The 19362-nt window shown below is 54.6% G+C and overlaps 1 protein-coding gene, 1 long non-coding RNA gene and 1 other non-coding gene across 3 annotated transcripts; all 3 read left to right on the top strand.

Moving 5' to 3' along the window:
• Positions 1 to 1001, top strand: LOC129656054 (uncharacterized). Its single transcript, XR_008716162.1, has 3 exons — positions 1 to 137; positions 223 to 324; positions 664 to 1001. It is a non-coding gene; the product is annotated as an uncharacterized LOC129656054 (long non-coding RNA).
• Positions 1002 to 1846: 845 nt separating this feature from the next.
• TRNAS-GGA (transfer RNA serine (anticodon GGA)) lies at positions 1847 to 1918 on the top strand. The gene has a single exon. It is a non-coding gene; the product is annotated as a tRNA-Ser (tRNA).
• A 4309-nt stretch (positions 1919 to 6227) lies between these two features.
• ADAMTSL4 (ADAMTS like 4) lies at positions 6228 to 17146 on the top strand. The gene is made up of 18 exons (XM_055584411.1): positions 6228 to 6351; positions 8648 to 8876; positions 9094 to 9151; positions 9453 to 9808; positions 9990 to 10671; positions 10896 to 10998; positions 11740 to 11876; positions 12239 to 12443; positions 12711 to 12883; positions 13030 to 13141; positions 13233 to 13418; positions 13598 to 13727; positions 14272 to 14476; positions 14784 to 14960; positions 15253 to 15459; positions 15553 to 15732; positions 16006 to 16150; positions 16301 to 17146. The coding sequence occupies exons 2-18, from the start codon at positions 8857 to 8859 to the stop codon at positions 16435 to 16437; spliced, it is 3213 nt and encodes a 1070-aa protein (XP_055440386.1). The 5' UTR covers positions 6228 to 6351; positions 8648 to 8856; the 3' UTR covers positions 16438 to 17146.
• Positions 17147 to 19362: the final 2216 nt, after the last annotated feature.

Here is a 19362-nt window from a genome sequence, read left to right as displayed (position 1 = left end):
GGGAAACTTCTAAGCACGAGAGCAAGATTCATGTGGGAAGAATTACCACAGCCCTTTCCTTAGGGCAGTCCTGAGATTAGAATCCTCTGTCTCCAGTGACAAGCCACTAAAGAAAGAGGCCGTTTATCAAGGCTCAGGTGGGTAGAAACAACTTGCTCAGATTCTGCATGGCAGAGTCCAGCACGTCACCTGATTTCCTGGCTCTGTTCTGTTACTTTGAAGGGATGCCCTCTTCAAACCACAGACTCTCATCACCTCAAGAGCCTGCCTCTCTGTACACCTTTGCTCTGCTTGGAGAAGTTCTTCATTTACTTCTGGAATCAGGTGAGGGGTTGGACATTGGGTCCAGTTATTACATGGACCTTTATTCTCTCCGTAGGAGCCTTTTTGGGGTGGGAAGATGGGTTTCTGCCACCTTTCTTACTTGGGACAAAATACACTGTTTCCTGCTCTTAATTCACATCTGCAGTTGATCTTGGAATTGGTCATAGTTCTATGTGTGGCCAGTACATTGAGTGCAATTCCAGACTCCAGAACAAAACAGTTTTTCTGTTTTCTCAAAATGCTTAGAGGCCTCAACCCTCACCCCGCCTCCCCCAAGCACTGCCCTTCTCTCTGTGATACTGGGACGATGTCTTCCCAGTGCGTTTTTGCCTTCAGCAGCTGCTGGATCTGTGCCAGCGCACCTCACCTTCTGGTCCAGGAACCGCAAGGCACAAGGAGCCTGCCAAGCTGGGAAGACATCACAGAACTCAGTCCTGGTCGCCCGTCTGCTGCCAGATTTCTTAGTAAGGAAGATAGTTTCTGCCCAGACAGCAACATAATCTTTCCCCCAGTCCCTGGCACAGAGACTGGGCCACCGTTGTCAACCTGCTGTGAGAACACATTTAATATATGCTGTGTCACTGGTGAATCCTTGCTGAATCCTGTTGGGCTCTGAGAGAGCACAGAACGCCAGCATCTGTGCATGGGCAAAGGGGCAGGTCTAAGTCTTCACACAGTGCAGTTTTGATTCACATCAACTAAAATAAAGTTTTAAACATATCATTAATCATAATGCTGGCTGACTTTTCTATATGACTCTGCAGGTTCATGCTCTTACTATTTATTTATTTATGGCTACACTGGGTCTTCTTTGCTGCATGCGGGCTTTCTCTAGCTGCGGTGAGCAGGGGTTTACTCTTCATTGTCGTGCTTGGGCTTCTCACTGTGGTGGCTTCTCTAGTTGTGGAGCACAGGCTCTGGGGCGAGGGGGCTTCAGTAGCTGCTGCACAGGCTTAGTTGTTCTGAGGTATGCGGAATCTTCCAGGGCCAGGGATCACACCCGTGTCCCCTGCATTGGCAGGTGGATTATTTTGGGGGGGAGGGAGATTCTTAACCACTGGACCACCAGGGAAGTCCCCACATGCTGTTATTTTTATTTTGGCTTTTATAATAATCTATGAAGAACATAAATGGAGTATTGTTGTTACTCCAATTGAGAAGCCAGAAACTGAGCATGCCCAAGGTCACACAGCTACTGAATGGCAAAACTGGGATGGAATCTGCATCAGAGCTGGTTCTTCTGCACTTCCTCTCTTTACAACCCAGGGCTGAATCTTGCTGCAGCAGCAGCCTCAGTGGCAGCACAACAGGGGACTTCAGGACTGCCCACAGCCCTGAGCCCCCACAGGCCCTAGTAGTTGAGGGGTGTGTGGCTCTTGAGAATGTTCTCCAAGATCCTAAGGACAGGACTAAGTGGAGGCTTGTGTCAGAAGAAGTGTCCTGGCTAATTGTTCCCCATCCCTGGTGATGGGTATCATTTTATTAAATCTATAAATTGGTTAGGTTAAGACTATAACGGGCTTCCCTGGTGGCTCAGAGGTTAAAGCGTCTGCCTGGAATGCGGGAGACCCAGGTTCGATCCCTGGGTTGGGAAGATCCCCTGGAGAAGGAAATGGCAACCCACTCCAGTACTCTTGCCTGGAGAATCCCATGGAGGGAGGAGCCTGGTAGGCTACAGTCCATGGGGTTGCAAAGAGTCGGACACGATTGAGCGACTTCACGTCACTTCACTTCACTTCAAGACTATAACAGAGGAAGGATAATATCTGAAGATCTTCCCAATTAGCAAAGAATGAATATTCTCAAACCTGCTACAGGCCTAACCCAGAAACTCGAGCTTATGGCCACGTTTCCCAAACACATATGTAAGAAGATGTACATGAGTTCAACCCGCTTAACACAGTTGTCAGAGCACTGATGATTTTGTAAACTTAATGGCTGCCAAGGTTATGTTTGATCAGTTCATTCAATTCCATAAACATTTACTGAACACTTCCTGTGTTTGGAATGCCGATGGACAGACACATGGCTCAGGGCGGTACCAAGGCAACCTGTCAGCAGGACCCCAGAACCTGAAGGACTGAACTATGGAAATCAAATTTAAAAGAATCCTAGCTTTGGGAGTTTCTGACCAAACTGAATGTTTTTGGAGCAGTGACTGGCAACCAGAATGTCCTATCCTCATCTTGGACCTCATTTTACCAAGCGGGTCATATCCTGTTTCTTCATGATTCCATCATCCTAGCGCCAGCTCAGCCAAAATGAGTTGACATAGCATCCAGGAAGTGCTGGAATCTGGCCAGAGCTGAGGCAGAGATCACAATTTCTCGTTCAGGGCTCATCCCACAAGCATTTATTGAATGCCTACTATGTGCAAGGCAAGGTGGTGGATACAGCGGTAAACATGGCCAGGCGGTCCCCACCTCCAGGTTCCTTGTAGTGAGCAGGTCACAACAGTCTGTTCTCATAATTGTCGTGGGGAGTGAGCTAACTAGGCCGGTGTCAGAAGAACAGCATTAGTGAAAGAAAACGGCCCAGAACAACGTGACAGGACACAGAACCAACGGCTGGAGCCCAGCCTGGTGTGCAGCGGCTGGGAATAGAGAGGCTCTTCGGGAACAAAGGAGTTGAGCAAACCACGATTCCCAGGGGCAGAAAGGCAAACAGACTAGGCTTTCTGAAAATGGGTGCTATGACCACAAACCAAGAGTTTCACTAATTTCCGGACGCCACCTACACATATTGGTATTGGCATCAGCGCTGTATTGGAGTTGGGACAACATCTCACAGGAAATACGAGTTTCAAATGTTATTCGGCTCAACAAAAATAAAACTTCTTTAATCTACTACCAGAAAAGATTATTAAGCAAATTCAGCTATAGTTCTCAAAAACTTCACTTGTACACAACATAAACAGATAATAGGTTCTCACTGAGAAATTACCAAATTTTTCTTTGTGCCTTTGTTTCTTTTTCTCTTTGGCTGTGCCCCAATGCTTGTAGGATCTAGGCTTACGGGATCTCGGTTCCTCGACCAGGGCCAGGGCTGGAAACTGGGTCCCTGGAATTCTCTGTATGTTTGTTTCCAGCTGTGTTACCGTGAGGCCTGCACGTGTCGAAAGTGCTATATATGTTTTGTTGTTTAGTCACTCAGTTGTGTCTGACTCTTTGCGACCCCATGGACTGTAGCCCACCAGGCTGCTCCGTCAATGGGATTTCCCAGGCAAGATATTAGAGTGGATTACCATTTCCTTCTCCAGGGGATCTTCCTAACCCAGGAATCAAACACACATCTCCTGCATTGGCAGGTGGGTTCTTTACCACTGAGTCACAAGAGAAGCCCTCAGATACATGTTAACTGTATTATTATTATTAAGTCACTCTGTTATACTCCAAGTCAGACAAATACTTAGCCTATCCCCTCTTTTGTCCATAGTCCTAGAGGTACTTTGGGGTGAACATCTACTTGTTGCATAATCTTTTAAGAAATTTCTTTTTATCCTTGAGACAGTGTCCACAAATTTTATCTGGCACTTTGCACCCTGCTGAGGCATAGGAAATTCCTTCCCTAATACAATATTTTCAGACCACCAAGTCCTGGGAGATCACAGCTGTAATGAATCTCGTGAGCTCTTTGGTCAGCAGCCACTTCTTAATGGAAAGGTCTATTTCTGACCCTCAGTTACAAATGTCAAAGGCGGACCTTTCCCTCCTCCCAGGCTCCCTTCCCACTCTGCTGTCTTTGGTCACACCTTCTGGTCCTGCAGCTTGCCCCCTGGTTGATAAGTGAGTGCTGCTGGGATGTGACTTGGGGGCATGGAAAGGTCCTTGGACCTAAAATATCTTCTGCCCTGTGGGCTGGGCATCTCATCATCAGTATTGTTCTCTAAAGTCTGAGCAAAGGGGCTTCCCCTCCAAATCCAGGACTATATATGTGCCTCTGAATTAGGACATGTTAACAGCAGTCCCAAAATAAACCACCCATATGGGGAGGGGGCATTAACCCATTACCTTCCCAAGCTCTAGGAGCAGGAGACCAAGACTGAAGATGTCTTCAGGAAAGCTACAAACCTGAGGCCTGCAGACCAATCTGCAACGATCCACGTGTTTTAGGTTATACTTGTGGTATCCTAAAGCTGTTTTTTAGTGACTTGCCAATATTTTAAAACCAGGATACTTTATAATGGTTCTTGAGAAATAAAAACTTAAAAAGAGATGCTTTAGCAATATTGTCCTGCCCCCCACAAAATACCAGGAGTCTCAGGGATTCCCTGCCGGTTGGTTTACCCACCACCCATTGAGCCTGAGTTTAAAGTCAGAAAGCAGGCCTGGGCACCCGGGACTCATCTGTTGGTTCTGTTTCATTCCAAATATTTCTATTAACTCTACAAATACAAAAACCAAAACAGAAATACAAAAGATGAAAAAACAGAGATGACACAAAGTGGCCTAAATGGTCCCTGTCTTGAGAGAACTTAGGGATTTATTGAAAAAACAATAAATTATAATGAGATGATAATTTTATCATACAAATTATATAATTTATAAATTATAATAGAATATAGATGTTAAACTTCAAATAAGGATATAATACTTATACATAAAAGCATTTTATGTTTTCACTTCCCTCATCTCTTGAGATAACATTTGCTTCTGTTGAGTCCAGTACTTACCTCCCAAATCTGTCTCCAAGTAGACCCAACTCCTTGAGGCCAGAGGCTGTTCTAATTGTGTCCTCCGCAGCAAGTGCAGAAAGTGCTCAATAAGTATTAGGTGGGAACACCTGATACACTGCTACTGAAATATCTTGGTTTTAAAATATTGACAAGTCAATGAAAAAAAAATAATAAATAAAACCTTTCAAATACTTGAGAGTAGACCCAACAATACATGACTGTAGTTCATGAACAAATGGCAAATAAAACTTAAAAAATAGTGGTGACAAAAAAAATAATGACTTTATCTATTCTGTCATTTTATGTGTATTATTTATTTCTTTACCATAACTAAAAACAGATAATGCCTGTGGTTAAACATTCAAAAACATATAAGCATATAGAGTAAAAAAGTGAAAGCTTATATTTTTATTTTCCTCTCCCTACCCCTCCCCAGCTGCTGCCCCCAATTCCGAGTTTGGGATGTATTCTTCCAGATGTAAGTAACTAGGCAGACATATCCCCAAGCCTATTCGTATATGTCAGATTAACCCCATTTTACAGATGAGGAAACTGCAGCACAGAAAGTTTGAAGCATTCACCCAAGATCACAGAGCGGAGATTCAAATCCAGATCCTCTGATTCCTAAATCAGAGCATTCCTTTCGCTACGCCCCGTAGGTAACATTTATGGATGAAGAAACCGAGGCTTAGAGGGTCCCTGAGCAGTCAGAACCACATGGTTCACAGTCCAACTTAGGAGAAGCAGGGATAACTGGGCGTGCAAGGGAGGCTGCGTGGTGGAGAGGGCCCTGACCAACGTGGAACCGAGGTCGGGTTTGACCATCTCAGCCCAGCAACGCCCGATGTGGGGCGCGGGGCTCGCCCACGCCGCTCGGGTACCGGCGCCACCCAACCCCTTGGCGCCCCTCGCGGCCGCCCCGCCTGGGCTGGCGCAGCGCTCGCACCGCCCACTCGGAGCCGGTTGGGAGACCCGGGTCCCGGAGACCCGAACCCCAGCCGGGTCGAGGGACAGCCCTGGCGCGATGGCTCCCTCGGAACCCGGCTGGGACCCCCTCGGCTTCGCCCCCCTGGAGCGGTCGGCAGGTGCTGGGCGGGAGCGGCCAAGGCCCGCAGCCTAGGGTGGGTGGCCCTGGCGGGCTGGGGATTCGGGGGCCGCCGGGGGGCTGCCGCTGGGCGCGTGGCGGGCGGGCTGGCGGGCGGGAGGGGCGGGGGCGGGGCGGGGGCGGAGCCGCGGCCGGAGGCGGCCGTAGCCCGGCCCGGGGGCCGCAGTGGCTGCCGCGGAGCGAGGCTGCCTGGAGGGAGCGCCCGGGCGCAGAGGGGTTAGCTGGCCGCCGGGGCCGCGCAGAGCAGGTACAGATCTTCCCTGGGACCCCTGGCCCCGGTCGCCCTCTCTTCCCCCGTCCGGTTAGACCAAACGCCCCGCGCCCCCGCGCCGCCCCGGTTCCCTGAGCCCCGCGGTCGCGCCCCAGCGACGACTCCGGCCCCAGTTCTTATAGCCTCGGAAGATCTTCTAGTCCCTGGGGTCCAATTCCTGGGGAGGGGGTTCTGATCCCTTGGAACGCTAGCCCCATCACTCGGACGAAGAATCAGCCAAAATTCCTACACAGAATAAAATTGGAAAACACACCCAGGAGCTCCCGGCACGCGCCGGGCACCTCCTGCCCTTCCCCTCTGGAAAGATACTTCTGCGTTCCTCCCCCCATCCCCCCAACCCTGTCATCCGCTTCCGTCCTGGGTTGGGGGACACAGACGCTGGGAGGGATACAAGTGGGTGCCCTGAATCCAGCTCAGCCTGACGACTAGAAAGGCAGGGCACCTGTTGGGATGGGCCTCCAGGACCCAGGAGTGGCACAAGGAGGACCAAGGAGTTCTCGCCCAAGACAGGGGCTGGGCAGCCAGCCCCGGAGCCTGTAACCCACCCCCTGCCCCTCAGCACCACTGTTCGCCAGAGGTAGGTCTCTTGGGGGTGAAGGAGTTAGTTCTGCCCAGGTCACTCCTCCTTGATCTCTACTGGCCAGTGTGGAGTTGTGGCAGGGAGGAGCCCAGGTTTGTCTAGACCAGTGTCAGCCTGGCCCAGGAATGACCAGTTCTGTCTGACCTCTCCTTCTTCACTCTGGACAGTGAGACTCACCAGATGGGAAACATGGAAAACATGAAAAGACTGAAAACCACAAATGTGTATCTGTTTCTGCAGTGTGTGTGTGTGTGTGTGTGTGTGTGTGTGTCGGCCCCCTGCCCAGCTATGCAGGGGGTGGGGTAGGACTTTTCCAGAGAGGGAGCCAGGCCTGGCCCTGGCCCCAGGAGCTCACGTCACCCCACCCCCCACCCCTCACTTCTCCAGGGAGCTGCCAAAGCCAAACCCAGCTCAGGACAGGATTATGTGTACTGGGTAGACCCATAGAGAGAGACAGCTAGACACAGGCCTGGGGTAGCCGAGAGAAGCAGAGGCAGAGGGAGTGGAGAGGGGACCCAGCAGCAAGAAGTGGCAGTAACCATCCTCCCATCTCCTTCCCTTCAGCCACCAGGAAGGGAGTCAGGCTGAAAGCTGAAGGTTTGGGTGGAATGTTGGCCCTTCTCTGGAGCCCCTACCCGCCTCCTCATCAGGGCGGAGTTGCTGACCTCAGTGATCAGCCCAGCCAAGGGAAGGAGCAGCCATCAGCAACCCCCTTCCCAACCCCAAGTAGCTGAGGAGACCGTTTGGGCACAGGCTCTGCCACTGTGATCCTTCCCTTAACTTCCCAAGCCCTGGGGTCTCAGGGAGGTGAGGGGGAATGGATTTGCTACCTCCAAGCACATTCCTGCCCTTCCCTCTGTCATTTTCCTGCCCCTGAACTGGCCCACCTCAGCATTAGCTCCTTGGATTCTTCTCCCGGGTGCCTTTCAGATCCAACAGAAACATTTTTTTTTTCCTGGAAAGCAGAGCTCAGAGCAGCATGAAGAGTGGGGGTGGGAAGGGTTCATTGTGAAGGAACTGGAGGGCCAGGGGGAGCCATGGAAGAGCCAGGCTTAGACCAGGGGAGGGTTCCAAGCTCCACTTCTCCAGTGATCAAGCTGAGACTTCAGGATGGACTTCCTGGCTCTTCAGAAGATAGACCCATGAGTGACCGGGGAGCAACAGCCTCTCTAGCTGTATCTCCCCTTCCCAGCTTCTCCCAGCCATCAGAGTCTTGCCTGAAGGAAGGCCTCATTGATCCAATGCTGGAGGCTGGCTCCCTAGAGGGAAGTTAAATATCACTGGGGAAAATCACCTGCTTCTCTAGAGATTAAACCATCAGGCCATTTAATTTATCCCTTGGCTGAAAAGTTTGAGACAGGCACAGTTGTGTCTGAGTGTTCCAGAAGGAGCTTACTAGCTAAGAAGGCAAGAAAAGGCTGAGAGGCAGGTGGGAATGGAAAGCCCAGGGGGCTTCCAGTCAGCAGCTTGGAGAGGATGTCTGAAAAGCCCTCAGTGAGCCTCCCTCAACCCTCTTAAGGAAGACGCATGTGTCTGAGCTGGCCTAGAGACAGTCACTGGTTAGGACACAGGAGCTGGGAAGTTCCTGCAGCTGAGGAGGGGACTGCGCCAGAGCTGGGAGGCTGAGGGCACCCACCCCTTCAGCTTGGGTAGATGGACAAAGGCAATGTTCCTTTTCCCTCTCACCTTTAGGATCATTAAGGGATGGACCAATCATCACCCCTCCATTCTCACTCTGAGCTGTCCTGAGAAGTCATCCCTCCCAATCCCCAGCTTTCCGGAGACTGGACCAGGCTTGGGTCCTTACAGAGTGCAACCCCCATCCGAGGCCCAGATGCCACAGTAGAGTGTTTACTTCCGGTCCCCTCCTCCCTGGGCCCAGGGCCATCAAGGGAGGAGCAATGGAGAAGTGGGCGGGCAGGTAAGTGGTAGGGGGCCAGGGTGGAGGGAATGACTGACTCTCAGTCTGTAGAAGTGAGGGAAAGGACCTCTCTGGGAGGGGCCGGAGGAAGTGATGAGTAACTTCTGCTTTCTGAGAAGTTGGTATCAGGATGTGGGGAGCCAGCTGGGGGCGAGGTGTGATGTAACACCTCTTCAGGCTCCTGTCTGATACCTTCGCTCCTGCTTTTGGTTTGCAGGCCCTGGTTGTGTCTGATGCTGCTTCTGTCCCTCCCTCAGCTCTGCCTGGATCAGGAGGTGAGCCAGGGACTAGAGGCTACGATCCTTTCATCTCTCTGTCTCCCCACTACCCACTATCTCCAGACCACATTTGCATTTTCTGCAGCCTCTGATAAGACCTGGCCCCTTTCTCTCACACTTGGCCCTCCAGCCTCTCCAACTCCCTAAACACCTAATCCAACTCCTTGCCAAATCACCTCTGCTACTGAATATGACCTTGGGTCAGTAACAACTGCCCCAAACCTCAGGGTGGACTAGATATTCTGTACAGTTCCCTCGAAAATCATTCTAATTTTGTCTGAACTTTTTGTCTACCTAGGTGTTGTCTGGACACTCTCTTCAGACGCCCCCCGAGGACAGCCAGGGCCCTGAAGGGGTCTGGGGTCCTTGGGACCAGTGGGCCTCTTGCTCCCAGCCCTGCGGGGTTGGGGTACAGCGCCGGAGCCGGACATGTCAGCTCCCTACAACTCAACTCCACCAGGGCCTGCCCCTTCCACCCCGGCCCCCAAGACATCCAGAAGCCCTGCTTCCCCGGGGTCAAGGCACCAGACCGCAGACTTCCCGAGAAACCCTTCCCCTATACAGGCCACCACCTCGAGGAAGAGGTGGCCCCCTTCGAGGTCCTGCTTCTCAATTAGGGAGAGAGGAGGCTCCGGAGACTCAAGGAGCCAGGAGGTGAGGGGTGGGGCTTTGAGGTAGGGGCGGTGCCTTGAGGTAGAGGCGGGGCTTGGGGTGAAGGAAAGGGTAGCAAAGGATCCAGGGCTTAGAAAGGCTTCTCTGGTGCTAGGAAGTAAGATGGGGAGGCCGGCTCAGAGATGGCCAGTGCTGTGACTCCACGTCTGCAACACCTTCTCAGGTCCCGGGTTCGAGACCCCATCAAGCCAGGAATGTTTGGCTATGGGAGGGTGCCCTTTGCTTTGCCGCTCCATCGGAACCGCAGGCATCCCCGAAGACCACCCAGATCTGAACTCTCTCAAACCTCAGATCTTCCATCCCTGACTCCGAGAACAGAGCCATCTTCCACAAACCACACCCAGAAAACAGAACTGTCTCCTACAGAAACTTCTGCCCACACCCTCCCACCCCAAGCAGAACCCCCAAGCCCTGAAGCTGCTCAGACAGCCGTGCCCTCTAGAGCCAGGCCTGCCCCCACAGGGCCACACCCCAGAGCCCAGGCCTCTGGCACAGAGCCCTCCTTTCATTCCCTATCCCCGGGAGAAGGTAGCTCCTTTCACCTGTCCCTTCAGCCAAGAAGGCCAAGTTCCCAGGGTTGGGCCAGCCCCAGGCTGGCAGACAGACACCCTAATCCTTTCCTTTCTGTGCCTTGGGGCCAAGGCCAGCAGAGCCGGGAGCAGTGGAGACCTGGGGGGAATCTCCACGGGTCCCTCACGGAGTCTGCCCCTCCCCAGCCAGATGGCTGGCTGCCTCTGCTGAGCTCTGGCCCCCACTCCAGCCCACTCTGGAGCCTCTTTGCTCCCAGTAGCCCTGTCCCAAGATGTTCTGGGGAGAGTGAACAGCTGAGAGCCTGCAGCCAAGCGGTGAGTTCCTTCTTTGACCCCTCTCAGACTTCCAATTCTGCTTCCCTGATTAGCCCGTCAGATCTGGACCTGAGGGAGAAGGGCCTTGGCATCTGACCTCTTCAGGGCAGGGGGCTTGGAGCTCTTCCCTAGACCTGACCTTCCTCTCTACCCCCCAAATCCAGCCCTGACCCACACCCCCATTTTCCTCCCCAGCTTTGACTCCTCTGTATCCCCCACCTCAGCCCTGCCCCGCTGAGCAGCCAGACCCCCGGGCCCTGCAGTGTGCAGCCTTTGACTCCCAGGAGTTCATGGGCCAACTGTACCAGTGGGAGCCCTTCACGGAAGGTGAGGTTTCTAGCTATCCCTGGAACGGGGGGGCTGAAGATTGGGGGATGACGGGGAAGGAGACTCAGCCCTCTTTGTCTCCTCTGTAGGCTCTTGTGTTTCTCCTGCATCATTGTCTTCCTTATTTCCCACGACTGGGGTAAAGAGACAGAACAGGCCCAGAAAGGGGTGAGGGTTTCAAACAGGGCCCCGGCTGTCAGATGTGGTGGATGGCCAGCCGAGGAGTCGGGCTGGGAGAGGGCTGCATTCAGAGGTGCTCTTCAGCGGACCTCCTCTGGGAAGAAACCCATCCAGGAGGTGGAGTGGACACGACAGGGGCCGGGCATGGGCAGAGAGATCCTGTCCAGTGGTGACAGCCGGCTGGGGGTGTGCCACTGATCCTGGACCATGTTATATGACTTTGTCCCAAGTTACCATCCTTTGGATTTTAGGCCCGTGTCACCTTGATACCAAGACAAGCCCTCCTGAGCTCTGAACTCCCATAATCACAGTTTCAGCTACCTCTCTCAGAGTTGCCCACCCTTTTCCTGGTCTCAGTGATCCCAGCTGATCTGACTTGAGTTTTGTGTGACCCTCAAACTGACCTTTCAGAATTGTTGCGTTGCCTTCAACCACAGGGCCCCCAACAACCTCAGGATGCCTTATTGCCAACATAAGGGCTGTTCTCAGGGCCCTGGAGTCTTTCCCAACTGACCTCCTGCCAGGGAACCTAGCTAACCACCCTTCTACCCTGTCTCTTAGTTCAGGGTTCTCAGCGCTGTGAGCTGAACTGCCGTCCCCGTGGCTTCCGCTTCTATGTCCGTCACACCCAAAAGGTCCAGGACGGGACCCTGTGTCAGCCTGGAGCCCTGGACATCTGTGTGGCTGGACGCTGTCTGGTGAGGGAAGAAGGGGAGCATGCATGGGGAGAGGGGCAGTGTTAGTAACTACCACACACACACCAAGAGAGCCTCCTTGTTCATTATCACAATGATAAAACACCCGGCTGAGATGGCAAAGAGGAGGGTTCTTACCTGCCAAGTGAGGCTGAGCAAAAGATGTGAACAGCGGGAAAGACCCCGCTGGGCCCGTCCATGCTTCCTGGAGGCTAGCTGGGGATGGGGTACTGACAAAGAAACAGTCTCACTTGTACAGCAAAGATCAAGGCCCGTGGTGAGCTGAAGGCTCCAAGAAGCCCAGCCCAGGGTGCGAAGTGATGTCTGGCTTCCAGCAGGCTCTGCCTAACTCTGTTTTCCCCTAGAGCCCTGGCTGTGATGGCATCCTCGGCTCTGGCCGGCATCCAGATGGCTGCGGCGTCTGTGGGGGTGATGATTCTACCTGTCGCCTCGTCTCGGGGAACCTCACTGAGCGGGGTGGCCCTCTGGGTTATCAGAAGATCTTGTCCATTCCTGCCGGGGCCTCCCGACTCCAGATTGCCCAGCTCCGGCCCAGCTCCAACTACCTTGGTGAGTCCCTGAGCTCCCTGAGTCTTAGGTCCCCACTCCATCCCTGGTCAGTTGGTTCTGCCCGGCACACCCCCATTCAGCACAGGAAACAAGCCACCAGTGAAGTCAGGGCTCCCCTCTCTCTCCTTCCCAGGTGGGGGCAATGAGGAAGCCACAGGAGCATGGGGGTGTGTGCAGGTTGGGGGGATATGTGGGTTCCCTGCCAGTAGGGAAGTGAGAGGAGGGGAGGACAGGATGACCTCACATGTCCTGATCTGCCACCTCCAGCACTTCGAGGTCCTGGGGGCCGGTCCATCATCAATGGAAACTGGGCTGTGGATCCCCCTGGGTCCTATACCGCCGGCGGGACTGTCTTCCGGTACAACCGTCCTCCCCGGGAGGAGGGCGCTGGGGAGAGTCTGTCCGCAGAAGGCCCCACCACCCAGCCCGTGGATGTCTACGTGAGCGAGGGGCCTGGGCTTGAGGCTGCACCACTGTGGGAGGCCTTTTCTCTGAGGGGAAGCTGTGGGTCTCAGGATGGGCAGAAAGCTGGCGGATGCTCCCTGGCCATCCCCGAACATTCATTACCTTCTCTTTCTCTCCCCAGATGATCTTTCAGGAGGAAAACCCAGGTGTTTTCTATCAGTATGTCATCTCTTCACCTCCCCCGAACCTTGAGAACCCCACTTCAGAGCCCCGTGTTCCTCAATTCCAGCCTGGTAAGACTTTGACCCCCAGACTTAGAAGGAGGTGGGGTGAAGCTGAGCGTGACGAGGCCCATCTGATTTGTCTACTCAACTCTCTCCGCAGAGATTTTGAGGGTAGAGCCCCCTCCTGTTTCAGCATCTCGCCCTGCCCGCACCCCAGGCACCCTCCAGCGGCAGGTGAGGATCCCCCAGATGCCCGCCCCACCTCCTCCCAGGACAGCCCTGGGGTCTCCAGCCGGATACTGGAAACGAGTTGGACACTCAGAGTGCTCGGCATCCTGTGGGAAAGGTGAGACTTTACACACCAGCCCCCTTGGCCCATATTCCTGGCTTGGCACTCCTGATCCCCTGCCCTGGGCGTGCATCATACCTTGACTCTGTGCCAACTCAGACTTCAGTGCCTGGGACCCACTGACACTGGATGCTGAGCCATCCCCCCTCCCCGGGCTTCCCTTTATCCCCCTTCAGGTGTTTGGCGCCCCATCTTCCTCTGCATTTCTCGAGAATCAGGAGAGGAGCTGGATGAACGCAGCTGTGCCATGGGTGCCAGGCCCCCAGCCTCCCAGGAGCCCTGCCACGGCCCCCCGTGCCCACCATAGTGAGTGTGCCCTATGGGAGGGCTAGGATCCTAGGGACATAACAGTTGCCCCTGGGAGACCCATCCCTGCACCCGTAGGATCTCACTTGGACTCTGCACTCAATACAGGGTCTCCTGGCTACATTCTCTTAGTTCCTTATACAACCGAGGATGTGTGGTGTGTGTGTGTGTTAGTCGCTTAGTCCTGTCCAACTCTTTTTGACCCCATGGGCTGTAGCCAGTCAGTCCATGGGATTTCCCAGGCAAGAATACTGGAGTGGGTTGCCATTCCCTTCTCCCAGAGGATCTTCCTGACCTGGGGATCTTCCCGACCTTGGGATCGAACCTTTGTCTCCTGCACTGCAGGAGATTCTTTACCATCTGAGCCACCGCAAGACAACCCTGAGTCCCACAAGGGATCCCAGGCTCCAAATGTTAAATAAGCCCACTGGCCTCTGACAGGTCCCCACTCCCAGTTTGTTGTCCCCTTTCCCGAACATGGCAGCCGCACATATCTCTGTTTTTGCCATCTGTGTCTCTGTCCCTTCCCCACCTCTGCCCACAGCTGGGAGGCCGGTGAGTGGACGTCCTGCAGCCGTTCGTGTGGACCTGGCACCCAGCACCGTCAGCTACGCTGCCGGCAGGAATTTGGGGGCGGCGGCTCCTCAGTGCCCCTAGAGCGCTGCGGGCACCTGCCCCGGCCCAACATCACCCAGCCCTGCCAGCTGCGCCTCTGCGGCCACTGGGAGGTTCGCTCGCCCTGGAGTCAGGTGAGTGGCCCCGGGCAAGGAGGCTCTTGGACAGGGAGGGTCCTGGAGGTGGGGCACCAGCGAGCTAGACCTGCAGTTTTCCCAACTCTGTATTAATCGGCAGAAACTTTTACAAATGAGATCTCATATGAGCCTCCAACTGTAAGGCAGCTAAGACACGCCCTGTACTCAGCCTGCTCCTCAGCCCATGAAGCCCTGTAACCTCTGAGCCAGGCATCAGAGGCCCATCCTGGTTCAGAAGCCCCAGAGAGGGAAGACAGTGAGGAAGCCAGGGAAGCCCAGCCCTCCGTGCCCCTCGTCCCCTCAGTGCTCTGTGCGATGCGGGCGCGGCCAGAGGAGCCGGCAGGTCCGCTGTGTCGGCAACAACGGGGATGAAGTGAGTGAGCAGGAGTGCGCCTCAGGGCCCCCGCGGCCCCCCAGCAGAGAGGCCTGCGACATGGGGCCCTGCACCACGGCCTGGTTCCACAGCGACTGGAGCTCCAAGGTGGGCCCCCCTCTCTGCTGAGCCCCAACATCCCTAGTGCCCCCCATCACCCACGACACCCTCTCAGGTGTCTGCCCAACGCAGTTGCATAAACGTTGACTGGGCAAGCACCTGCTGTGTGCTAGACACTGCCAATGTTGGGAACTTGGAGAAAAACTTACACTAACGTTCTGAACCTGCCTGGCAAGAGTCCCCCAGGGCATTCCCTAACTCCCGGATCCAGGTGTCTGTCCTTGACCCCCTCCCCTCCCCCACGTCACCCCATCTCCCTTCAAACTCTGCTTCCCAACAGTGCTCAGCGGAGTGTGGGACGGGAATCCAGAGACGTTCTGTGGTCTGCCTTGGGAGTGGGGAGGCCCACAGGATAAGCCAGGAGGAAGCAGGGGCAGGAGCCGGTGAGCAGACCTGTGCACCCGGAAGCCGGCCCCCTGACATGCGTGCCTGCAGTCTGGGGCCCTGTGAGGTGTCGTGGTGCTGGTACACCGGGCCCTGGGCGGAGGTGAGCTGAGCGCCTGGGAGGGGCCCGTGGGTGGGATTCCCGGGGCGAGGAGGCAGGAGTCATCCTGCTGTCCCTCCCTGTCTCCTCTGTCAGTGCTCCTCAGAGTGCGGCTCTGGCACGCAGCGTAGAGACGTCATCTGTGTATCCAAACTGGGGACTGAGTTCAACGTGACTTCTCCTAGCAACTGTTCCCACCTTCCCAGGCCCCCTGCCCTGCAGCCCTGTCAAGGGCAGGACTGCCAGGACCGGTGGTTTTCTACACCCTGGAGTCCGGTGAGTGCCTGGCTCTCCTGCCCTACCCAGTGCGGACTACCAGGAAAGGAGAGGCTTCTCTCTTTGGACATTCTTCTGTGCCCCCTAGCTAAGGCCAGGGGCAGGTTAACTTGTCCCCCTGCCTAGACTGGGAGGAGAGGTGGGCCCCTCTGCATGGGGGTTCATAATGCTCCAGGAGAGGCCCCCCAACTCCTCCTCCTCTGAGGAGGCCTGGGGTGCAGGAGGAGCCTGGAGCACAGCAGAGGTCTGATTTGATAGCTGGGGTCTCCCCAGTGTTCTCGCTCCTGCCAGGGTGGCGTGCAGACAAGGGAGGTCCAGTGCCTGACTGCCAACCAGACCCTCAGCATCCGATGCCCTCTTCACCTGCGACCCGCCAGGAAACGATCCTGTAACAGCCAGCCCTGCAGCCAGCGGCCTGGTAAAGAGCTCCCTCTCCCCCATCCCCAGTAGAGCGGATTTAGCTGAAGTGTGGGTGGAGATTAGGAAGGACGATTGGGAGTGGGCAGCACGCCTCCAGCGGGATGGATCTTGGTGACTTCTTGTGCCCAATGGCCTCCTCTGTCCCCAGATGATCAATGCAAGGACAGCTCTCCACACTGCCCCCTGGTGGTGCAGGCCCGGCTCTGCGTCTATCCCTACTACACAGCCACCTGTTGCCGCTCTTGTGCCCATGTCCTGGAGCGGTCTTCCCCAGAGCCCGCCTGAAATGGGTCCAGGAGACCCTCTCCTTGTGGTTTTCTCATCAGTCACCCACCATCAGTCACCCCTCAATCATCCCACTCTGTATTCTCTGGCTCTCCAGCCTGTCCTGGTCTCACTAGAGACGTCCCCCAGGGTGATGGAAGTTGGCAAGATGATGGACAGTGATCATCAAGATGTGTGGCTGGGTCTGTGCCTGTGTGGCGGTGTGATGGTGTGTGTGCACACATGCACCCAAATGTGTATGGGCCCGTATGGATGTGTGTGCACCCATACATCTATATCACTTCTCAAAAAGAAGTTACACAATCCCCCGGGAGGGGATGATGCCTGTTTCCCAGAGAGAGGAAAGCAAGTTTGCAGCTCTTTGGGAATCCAAGCTACTTAGAGTCTGGCCTCCCCATTAATCCCAATTTTGTGTCCTAACCCTCATTTCTCCTGTTCAGGACACGTATCATCTAAACCTTCCTTCTGTCCTCCGACCCCTTCTCCCTTTACCTAGTCTCTATCCCTCCCTCTCATAGCTAATGAGGGGTGGGGGTGAGCGCTTGCCCTCCAGGAAGAGAGACTGTCCCCCAGAGCAGAGACCAGCTGGGCAGAGGATGGAAAAGAGCAAGTTTAGAATAAGACATCCTAGCCCCTGCTTCTACTTCCCACCTCCTAAAATGGTTCCTACTCCAGAACTAATTTATTTTTATTAAAGATGATTATGACAAATGAGAAACAGGCTCTTCATTGTCCTCGTGGGAACCCAGCTGTACAGGCCACCTAAGCAAGCTGTGTGAGTGAGAATGAAGGGTGGGAAGGGGAACAGCGCTTGGAGCCCAGATGGAGAGAGTCTGGGAGCAGAAAGCCTAATGAGGGAGCCCCAGTCACCCGAGACCCCCGAATGAAGCCTTGGTCAGAGGCAGAGGGTCCTGGCTGATCACAGGCCCTGCAGGTTGGTCATCAACCACTAGAGGTCACTACTTCCCCCAGTTTAGGTACAGAGTTGGGCACTTGGGTCCAAAACAGAAACTGCTCGGTCTACGGTGGGTTTCTTGGTAGGCTGGGTCCTTCTGCAAAGTCTCTTGGAATCTAGCAGCACTTTTTTTCCATCTGGGGCTGAGCTGAATGACAGCTGCCTTTTCAGGGGTCCTTTTTCCTGTTCTCTTTCCTTGTCCCTGCCTTCCTACCCCTCTCATCTTTTCTGCTATTACCCGTGGTTTGTTGCTTTTTATAGAGTGGGAGGAAAGGAAATGATCCCCCCCCAACCCCACCCCCAGCAGAAAGGGCTGGAGGAGGAGGAGGAGCCTGGCCTGGCTCTAGGGGACTTGGGGGTGGAGTCAAGGGTGGAGCCAAGGCAGTACTGGATGTCCAGCCAAAGACACATTCTTCCGAGATGTCTCACCCTGGTCTCCTCCCAACCTAACGCCCATGTCCGCTCTCAAGGTAAATAGTTTGTTGGAGGTGGTGTGAGCACGGACAAGCCTTTTCCATAACACAAATCCTCTCCCCGACCCCACCCCTACAATTCTGAGTCCTGATCACCACTTGTGGAAGCCACACTTCTGGGGGAGGGGTCCCCATGCTTAGGAAAGGGGGAAGTGCAATAGAATTGAGCTTCTCTCCCCATTAGGAGGATCCCTCCCCCATCCCTTCACCTCCACAAGTCTGACCAAGTAAGATCATAAATAAAGGCCTGCAGAAACAGCTGAACTCAGTGACTACTGTCCTGAGCATGTACACCTAGACACACCCAGACCCTGGGAAGGACCCCAGAGCTACCCAAGGGGACAGGACTTCTCCCATTCTGGCAGCTCCCTCACGTCATTCTGTTGCCTTTGGAAGCAGGTTTTCTTTGGGCTGGAAATGGCTGAGAAGGAAGACTACAGGTACCATCTCGGGCAGACAGTGTATCAGGAAGGAGGCAGAAAAAATGGGGGGAAAGGAAAACGAAACTGACTCCTCCAGGGTGGGAAATGAAGAATGGGGTACAGAGGGGGCCCAGTCTCAGTGTCTCTGCAGGCATCAGATGGTTCCTGTCTTTGGTGAACCTCTTAAGGGGATCAAAGATGTGGGGGCACCAGGGGAGTGGGACCTGAGCCAGCCCTGCAGACACTGAAGGCTGAAGGCGGAGTCCTGAGACCGAGGGAGGGGTGTGGTGAAGAGCTAGGGCCCTCCCAGTGATTCCTGGAAGCTGAAGGCTGGGCGGTGGCCCCATTTCAGCTGACTTCCCGAAGTTCCTCCTCCCTCTTAGGGCCTCTCAGGACTGTTGCCGGGCAGGTTTGGATTTTGGCCGTAGCCTGAGAGCCAATCACAGGTGGGGAATGCAGCCAAAGCCCCTCTTAGGGCTCCCCCAGCTTCAACACCTCCCCTCCCTGATATCCCCCAGCTCCCTCACAGCCTTCAGCCTCTGACTTCTCAGGATGTAGGTTTTCATCTGGGGGGTTGCCCCCTTTTCCCTTTCATTTTAAAGCTAGGATTCAGTGCAGTCCCCAAGCTCTGGTCACTGAGGTCAGAATGGGAAGGGGAGTCACTGTGAAACTTTTCAGGAAGCAGAAGCGGACTTCAAGCACCCCTTTTCCTGGCCTCTTTCAGGGGATTACTGTGGCCAGACACCTCTTTGCTGACCTCTGAAACCCTGTGGAGGGACTTGGGAGAGAGGAAGCTGCAACCCAAGTTCAGGGAGATGTGGTGCAGGGGCCCTTAGCCTTGCTGCTCTGGGGGGAATTTAGGGAAGGACTCAGAGGAACTGGACCCCTGAGAGTTGAGGTGGGGGTGGGGTGGTGGTAGGAACAATCTTGATGAGCACAAGAGAGATCAAGCGTGCAGAAGGCCAGCAGATTGCTGGGGCTTCTCATTTCTGAGTGTTTGCTGGGGGAAGGTGACTGTGGTTCTAATCCGGGGACTTAGAAGTGAACTTCTGAGGACTCTGTTCAGCTGGGTCAG

The sequence above is a fragment of the Bubalus kerabau genome, chromosome 6, assembly GCF_029407905.1.
Source record: "Bubalus kerabau isolate K-KA32 ecotype Philippines breed swamp buffalo chromosome 6, PCC_UOA_SB_1v2, whole genome shotgun sequence".
Taxonomy (NCBI): domain Eukaryota; kingdom Metazoa; phylum Chordata; class Mammalia; order Artiodactyla; family Bovidae; genus Bubalus; species Bubalus kerabau.
Note: the sequence above shows the minus strand (reverse complement) of the source record. Positions and strands in the feature narration are given on the sequence as shown.